We start from the raw sequence: 9,000 nt of genomic DNA on the forward strand, positions 1-9,000 counted from the left end.
CATCCGGCTTCCAATTCCGGGGGAATTGCTCCTCATCAATCTGATAGAAACAGACTTAATGAGATATTTACTTTAGGCATGAGGTTTTATTTGGAAAGGAATGCATGATTAAATGAGCCAGAGTGGAATAAACAAAAAAATCACATGAACATTAATTTTTTTAATCAAATTTTTATTATTAAGTTAAACATGTTCGTCTCAAGTGGATATTATGAGGCGGGTGGGTTTAGGGTAATATGTTCTGTTGAATGGCACTGGAGCATCAAGGTCTCCCTTGAAATAATGGATAACATAAAGAAAGGAAATACACTGGTGACCACATCCAATGTGTATTGAATTAATTATAGAACATTTATGGAAAATTGCATGTCAAGTTATTTACTGTAAAATGTGTTGGGACTTTTTTTTTCTCAATGTTTTTTAAATTTTGTGAAAAGAAGGAAACTCTCCCTGGGGAATCACCGCAATTTCCCTTTTTTTAACAGGAACCCCCCCACTTAACTAAAATGTGCCTGTTCTCTTGGTTTCTCCGAGGAGACGCGGGAGATCAAGTAGCCCACACACACTGTGCAGTGTGTGTGGAAGGGTAATGCCTCGGGAGCGCATCACAGGACGACAAACCCCCCCTTCTGCAAGACGCAGTGCCAGAATAGCGCGAGAATAGAGTGGCACAAAAGCTGCTTTCTTGTAGTTTGAAGGCAAAACGGGGAAGATCCTCTCGTCGAATGCGCACTTCTCTACTATAATGCCGAAATCCTCTTGATCATCGTCTTTGCTGGCTCGCGCACAGAGACATGTAGCGGAGAGAAAAACAAGGGGGACTCCACCGGTGGAGGGATCTGGGGATGCACGGGCACGGTTACGGGTGATTCGTGCCGTTCTGCCGCCGCCAAACAAGACTGGATATGCTCACAGAAAGTGGGGACAAGTGAGTTTCGGGGCCCGCAGGATGGACACTGCGCAGGTGATCCTCTCCGTGTTGGTGGTTGTGATTATCATAGTGTCGTTGCTGTCCAACGTCCTGGTGCTGATCTGCTTCCTGTACAATCCGGAGATCCGCAAGCAGGTCCCCGGTCTGTTCAACCTCAACCTCACCTTCTGCAACTTGTTGCTGACCGTGTCCAACATGCCGCTCACGCTGGTGGGACTCGTCAGTGAGGCTCGGCCGGGGGGAGACGGCTTCTGCCAGATCGTGGGCTTCCTGGACACCTTCCTGTCCACCAACTCGATGCTGAGCATGGCAGCTCTGAGCATCGACAGGTGGATCGCCGTGGTGTTCCCCCTGAGGTACCACTCCAAAATGCGCCACAAAGACGCGGTTCTTGTGCTCGGGTACACGTGGGCGCACTCCATGTCCTTCTCCACGGTGGCCACCTGCTTCTCTTGGGTGGGATACCACCGGCTTTACGCGTCCTGCACCCTGTTCAACCCGAGGGCGAGCAGTCGGACCCAGTTTGTTATCTTCACCGTCTTTTTCCACTCCTTCACATTTTTCCTGTCTTTTATAGTGCTGTGTGTCACATACCTCAAAGTGCTTAAGGTGGCAAGGTTTCACTGTAAGCGGATTGACGTTATTACAATGCAAACTTTGGTTTTGCTGGTGGATATACATCCCAGGTGAGCTCTTTTGACTTATGATTTGTATTGTTTCTGCATTCTACTCTAACCAACCTGCACTGTAGGACTCACATTTTGGAGGCCCTATACAAGAGGATTTTTTTAAAGTGAGCTTAGAAAAAGCGAACATATTGTACACACCAACGCCTCTAAACAAAAAGAGAAAAGTACTGTTTCCCCTGATATGTGTAACTTAGTTTGAGCAATAATTCACATTAATTAAAGCCTAAAACGTTGCAGTTAATTACATTTGCCATGAGTGTATTGAGAGGATACAAACACTCTAAGGGCCAATATAAGCCTCTCTCTCTCTGTGTTTGGTTAATGTAGATTCTATAAGGTGCATGCTGGTGCTCTAAATCCTCCTGTCTTAACTCATACTGATGACCTCTATTTTACTTTAGTAATTAGTCTTAACTTCACAGCGTCGTTGCACTTCTGCTCACACAAAAATTGTTGAAAATTGTCATTCTTGAAGTGGGGATTCACACTTTGCTTCAACGCACCAGAGCTCAGCCTTATTTAATCCCCGCAACAACAGAAATAATAACAGATTGGCACCTGCTGTAGCTATCTTATGATATTTCTTTCCACTTATTGGTTTTTCCGTAATGTGGTGTCACCTGTGTTTTCCAGTGTTCGGCAGCGTTGCCTGGAGGAGCAGAGGAGGAGACGACAGAGAGCCTCAAGGAAAATCAGCACCTTCATTGGCACCTTCATGCTGTGCTTCGCTCCCTATGTGATTACAAGGTGAGAAAGAGACCCGTGCATGCAGGCGGGAGAGGGAAACCACGTCGGCACACTGCGGCGTGCAGCACAACCCTTTTGTTCTGCTGGTTTCCCCCAAACCTCCCTCCTCTGCTGTCACTCCCCCCCCAACCCCATCCCCTCCTCCTCCTCCTTTCTGCCTCCTCAATGCTTACTACCCACACCGCCCAGAGTTGGAAGATGAGATTGGCTGACCTTGTGATAACTAATATGCCTCTGCTCTGCTGTTGCTGCTGCATTAGCACTTTTCTCCTCAAGCTCTTTGGGTGCATCAGATTGTTTGGGGTAATACACAAACATCAAGAGGGAGAAGAGGTCACATGAGGCCCTGAGGATGTGAATGTTCATTTCAATTTGTGAGATAAAACTTAACGTAAATATGTATAATATGTATTATTCTTGCAAGGGGAGGAAAGAAATAACATAAAGAGATTGTAATATCTAATCCCTCACTTTTCTTCCCTTGCTTCTATTTTCTGCAGAGCAGTTAATTCCAGGGATTACCAAGAGTAACAAGGACAGTTTTTACTGCCATTGAAAAACATTTTTTAAATAAATATTCAGCACCAGTAAAAGAAATTGCATTCTCCTCCATTGAATTTGGGTGGGGGCAGACATCTCAAAGAGGTATGCATATCTCAAAACGCGGACACAGAAAACCAGATTAGTCTTCACTTCGAAAATTGAGAATACAAGCTACCTGGGAAGCACTAGTACCAGTAGTACAAGTTTTCAATGCCCGTCGTCCCCCAGTCCTCCGTGTGGGCAGGACACAATTAGTCCAAACTGATTACAGCTGAGGCCACGTACACCTCCTGCCAGCACTGTTGCCTCAACCAGCTGCGCCCGACAAAGCCTTTCCACCACGCAAATTATTTATATATATATATATATATGGACTGCCTTATGTTAAGAGGAAATAACCAAATATGTGCAACTTTAGATGTTCATCAAACCCCAACTTGAGAAGATCACTGCAAGTTAAATATCCATAATTCAGTTGGATTATTTCACAGCTCTGAGAAGCTCCATTTCCTTTGGCACTCCTTTCTCTCTGAAGTTGAGCCTGTCTGGTTTATACTTATTATTAAAAACAAATTTACAATTGTTTTGTATTGTAATTAAGGCTGGCTCTGACTCTATGTAATCATTTTAACCAAATGGGAAAAAAGATGAAGTTTGGATGACTCACAAGCAGGATATGAATTAATTAAGCTGAGTTTTATCTTTTAAACATCTATCACTAACATCTTCAATGACAGAAGCGGAAATAAAACAGAATCATAGTTGCCATGACAAGTTTTTAATGCACTCTGAATGAGCTGTGAGTAACACACAGCCATAGCAGCAACGTACAAGCTCTCATTCTACAAATGGCAGTTTACTAATCACAATGTGTGTATATCGGGCTAAACGCTGCAGATTTGTCGTCAGGGTAATCATGTGAATGGTAAAAGTCCTGCTGCGTGTTGTGGCAGCTGACTTAAACTGCTGTTCACCCTGGTGCTGTGGAGTGTGTTGGCAAATACCAGTGATGGCTACTCGCCCGTATAAGGCTAGTTTTAATGTGCTGACAGAGCTTGATTTTGGGCAGAGTAATCATACAGAGTGCAAGATAAGAGGATAGGCCTTTTCTCGTTTTTTTCACATTTTATGACACTGTGTGTGGTAAAATGGGTTTACACTTAGGAAAAATGTTTGTGAAAGCACACATTTTATGTGTTTTGTGATGCAGACAACAGGCAAAGCCACCCCCCCAGACTGCTAGAAGAACTATCTGCCCACTGTCATTTCATGGTTGTCTGCTTAGCCCTAAAAGTCTAATAGTGTATTAAATAACAATCTGAGTTAATTGGCTTATTTTCAGATATTTGTCACTGGCACAACAGGTCTGTTTTATTCTCTTTTTCTTAAAATGTATGCTGTTGGCTTCAAAAGACGCATCAGATGAAAAATTGCCTCACACAGTAAAACACACAGATGAGAGAAGCAGCGTTAATATACATATAGTTTCCTGTGACTGCTGCCGACATAATTAAAGATAGAATTTTTACATAACTGCAGGAAAAAAGTTGTGTGTAACAATGTTGTTTATGTATTTCTAGTTAAACATAATAAGCTCAGCTCAGGGCATGCACGCCTTTTCAAGCTCGTTGACTTCACTTCCTCCTGATCTCCCTCTCTCGCAAACGCTCTCTCTTCACGCTTGCCTGCAGGATTGTGGAGCTATTTCCAGCGGTGCCTATCACCCCCCACTGGGGAGTTGTCTCCAAGTGCTTGACCTACAGCAAGGCGGCATGCGACCCCTTTGTGTACTCCCTTCTACGACACCAGTACAGGAAGACGTGCAGCGAAATCACCAACAGGCTGCTGAAGCGCAGCTCCATGAACGCATCCGGGCCCGGGCACGAGACCCAAGTGCACAGCATACCTGCCGCAGAGTGACAGGTACACAGCGACGCCCCGGCGAATACAAGGATGATTTACCCTATCGACGAAGAGGAGATCTAAAAGGTTGTTCCTGTCCACGTCTGCTTGAATTTAGTCCGACAAGCCAAATCAATTAAAAAAAATAAAATAAACATCACTACGGATGAGGGGAAATCCTAGCACACCACTGTGGTTGCACACTGAGTTCCCAGAGCAGCATATCAGTGCAGTGAGCTTGAGAGGACAATGAGCAACGGCAGACTTCACATCCACCTGCAGAGACAGACGTGCTCACCCGAGAACAACGACAAGTTCGTAGCCTCATTATGGAACTTTTCTAGTGTGATATAAGATGTTTTGTCATTATTTGACAATGCTCTAATAAATATTTATATTATCTTTTAAAAAATACAAAAAATTAAAGGAGTTCTATCAAAGTGTTTGTAGTTGACAAGTGATATGTTCAAAATGTATGTAGCACTGAAGACTAGCCTAACCAAAACTTGTCAGTCCCCAAATTGTATCACGGATGAAAACATAAAACAAAACAAACCTGCTGCACATTTAGGCTCAGGTTATTTCCGACTTGATGGGGTAAAATACAATACTAATTTAACGAATTTTATTTTTGTAGTAGTATTGCTTTTTGTAGTGTTGGGGCCAATGAAGGATACCAAAGCAAGAGTGTCTTTCTTTGCTGCACGTGGGTAAACGCATTGTTTTGAAGAAAAAAAATAGGCCTTCAAGCCGGCTGCCTTCGCTGTCACAATGAATGACGTATGCCCCTCAGGTTGTTTGGTCAAGTGGAGCGTGATTAACTGTATTTGGCGAGGTTTGTGCTCACAGAGAGGAGGAACCCGCTGAGACTCCTTTATGCTTTCTCACACATTTGGGCTACACAGGCCAGAGAAAAGAAAATGTAAAAGATGTGTTTTATTGCCTTCACTTAGCAGAGGGATCACATGACACCTAATGGCATCACATGATATGTAACAGCAATGACTTCTGTTTTACTTGTAATGTTTGGGAAATATGTATATGTATTTTTAATGAAATGGATCATCTATAAAAGGATGCAAGATATCACCTTTTTACTCTCACTTTAAATAGATATTATCTATATTTATTTAGTCCCGTTGCTTGTAAGGTGAAGTAGTTCCAGAGGCCTCCTGACTGACAAAGTGTGATCTATTATACCTGTTCTATTCATTTTGTGTTCTGTATCAGAAGATAGGCAGCTCTGCATCAGAAGGCTAGGCTCCACTTGTTATAGAGGTGAGCTGCTGTAGATAGAGGTGCTTTAACACCGTAGTTATGTCATGCCGGATGCACAGTGTCTTTACATGGTACATTGAAGGCTGAAAAATAAGATACTGTGTGTATTACAATGTGATCAATGGCGCCCAGTGAGCCAAATATTAGTAGCTGCAGTTCATCTTACTGGAAAACATAAGAGAAGATGCGAATATTTATGAAGTTAACAATTGGTTTCTGCTTTGATTTTGTGTTCATGTGTTTAAGGATCTATGACAATACAGAGGAGAAATGGTTGTCTTGGACACATGATGCATTGCGCAGTGTGTGTGTGACACTCCAAGACAGCCAACGCCTTAAATTCTGTAATTTATGATGGTTTCAAATGTTGCCATTCACAGTGGCATATGGATATCTTGAACAATGTACATGTATAGATATGGTCAATCATTGTAACTTTTGCCGATGTTTTGCACTGATGTAGATTAGTCATTTTCTCACACGATGATTATTCGATGAAGAACAACATAAACATAAAAAAATATACATGAAACAATATAATATGTGGACAGATTTAGAGAAATGAAGATGTGAAATATATTTTTGTTTCTTGGATATACGTACACGTAATTTATGCAGCACTGTATTGGTTTGAGTGTTACAGAATGTGCTTCTTCACATGCAAAATAAGCTTGAACTGTTGTGGATAGGTGTCAGTGAATTGAGTGTAATATACCTCATTTTGTTATGGTAACTGGGTTGACTGCCTGAAGTGTTTTGTTATGTACATCCTAATTCATTAAACCACTGGCTTGATGCTGCTGCAGATGGCAGAGATGACAAATCAGGACTGTGGTGATGATGACGAAGACTACTGTTCCCGTCTTCGAATAATAACATGAGAATATTTGACTTTAATGGGGCTGATGGAAATATTGAATTCTTAAATTTCGACCATGTGGTTTTCAGTCAAACAACTGGGGTTCTGGTAGACGGATAACATAAAACAAACTTAATATCAAAGTGATTATGTTTGTGTTCAGCAACTACTTATTACATGATTCTTGATAGCATAGAATATGGTTATACTTGAAAAGTGAAATCTTACAATGAAGGCAAACCATCGAATCAGTGTTTCATAATATATTACGCTGGTTATGTATTCACTGTAGCAATGTCTCACCCAATTACAATGGGTGGCTTTTGTTTTACGTTTTCAGTACATAGCAACAGCTACAACACCTAATAGATTCATCTAGAAAAACAACAACAACACACAGCTGAACCAGAACAACAGAACAAAAGGTTGGTGAAGTGTCGAAACCGCCTGCCTGCAACGCAGCCTGAGATAAACCCTTCGCTGCAATCACATCTTTAAGAAACAACGGGAAGAGTGAGTCAGACTGTTTCCACCTACAATCAGTCTGAGCAGTTTGCTGCTCACACCGCAGCGCAGCTGGTAATGAAACAACATCAGCAGCCGGCTGAGTTGGCCATGTCTGAGACTCCGTACAGGGCCGCGCGCCCCGGGAGCCGGTGTTTACCTTCGGGTGGGTGGTGGCGCTGGCGGTAAAACACGGTCCAATCAGGGTTGGCCTCAACCGACTCTGTCAAGTGCACCCCCCCCCCCGAGAGTGAGAAATGAAGCACGACTAAAGGAAGGGACAAGGAAGGAAGAGTCAAAAGAATGCCAATGCTCAGAAAATCTAGATTAGATTATACTTTTTAATTTGAAATTCAAAGTTGTCCGGACAGATTTAGTACAAGGATGCTTTGAAGATTCATTTTCCTTCTGTCCAAATGTGTGATCCTACAAATGACACATGTATCAAGTCGGTTGGTGAAATAGGGTAGAATAATGTCATTATTTGTTTGTTTTTTCTCAAGACAACCATAAAGTGCATATAGAGGCCAAATAATGAACGTTGGGCTTGTTGCATTTCATTCTGTTTAGAAATATGGAAATAAAGACTCAACCAAAGACTACAGATGTTCATTTGTGTCATTCTAACCCCAAAACCCCAACAGACGTCTCTTTGGCGTGAGGGAAAGAGTTCAAGGTGGAACGTGATGAAGAAATCATACCTGGCGACTCAATGCCGAGACGGAAGCATCTCGTCTGGCGTGTCTCGCGCTTCCTTCCTCCAGGGCTGCAGAGCTGATTAATCAGTGGCAATGGATACACCTGGTCCGGTGTTGCTCATGCAGAAGAGCTTAAGCAGCAGAAGCCGTTTGTCAGCAGCTCCCCTCTCATCTCTTTTTCGGCATGACGTTCTACTAATATAACTATTGGTTTTACGTATATTGACTTAGCTCTCGAGTGATCACCTGTTTGCCAAGTATTCCTGTGAGCATCCTATTTTTGTTAAAGTTACAGTTTTAGAGGGGGGCTGTGACAATGGACATTGCAAACAGTTAGTGAAAGTCAAAAATAAAAGGTTTGTCATTGGAAAACCAACCAGGGAGTGATATCACATTTGCGGTAGTTTTGCAGCAGAAAACGCCCCAGGGTCTAATATCTAATTAGTGTTGAAAACTCTAAACACCTGTGATTAGGGCAGAGTGCTAATCAGCACAAACACCTGTGTGAGTGTGCATTGAAGGCTTTTAATATATCTGGATTAAGGATTTTCTGCATTCGGTTGCCAATGGTGGTGCACCTGTCCCAAAACAGGAATCAGGTGAATAAATATGAGCTGTGAGGGAGCCTAAATATGTGCTTGCCTATTACCTGAACCTATGAGATATTAGTGCTTGATTAACTTTCATCAAACACTTGACAGGTTCACAGATCAAGCAAATATTTCGCAACGTCTTGAGAAATGCAACATTTTTAATTATTTGCATGATACTCTCCTTAACTTTGTTCACACATAATTATATTTATCCTGGGTCTAATTTTGTTAGCTAGACTGGCAGCTTGATTCTCGC

The 9,000-nt window shown here is 42.3% G+C and overlaps 1 protein-coding gene across 1 annotated transcript; it reads left to right on the plus strand.

The window, feature by feature from the left end:
- The first annotated feature begins 306 nt into the window (after positions 1-306).
- Positions 307-6,890, plus strand: LOC119213293 (G-protein coupled receptor 26-like). Its single transcript, XM_037464494.2, has 3 exons — positions 307-1,617; positions 2,254-2,367; positions 4,602-6,890. Exons 1-3 carry the CDS (start codon positions 950-952, stop codon positions 4,828-4,830), a joined length of 1,011 nt encoding a protein of 336 aa, XP_037320391.2. The 5' UTR covers positions 307-949; the 3' UTR covers positions 4,831-6,890.
- Positions 6,891-9,000: the final 2,110 nt, after the last annotated feature.

This window comes from Pungitius pungitius, chromosome 21 (assembly GCF_949316345.1).
Source record: "Pungitius pungitius chromosome 21, fPunPun2.1, whole genome shotgun sequence".
Taxonomy (NCBI): Eukaryota; Metazoa; Chordata; class Actinopteri; order Perciformes; family Gasterosteidae; genus Pungitius; species Pungitius pungitius.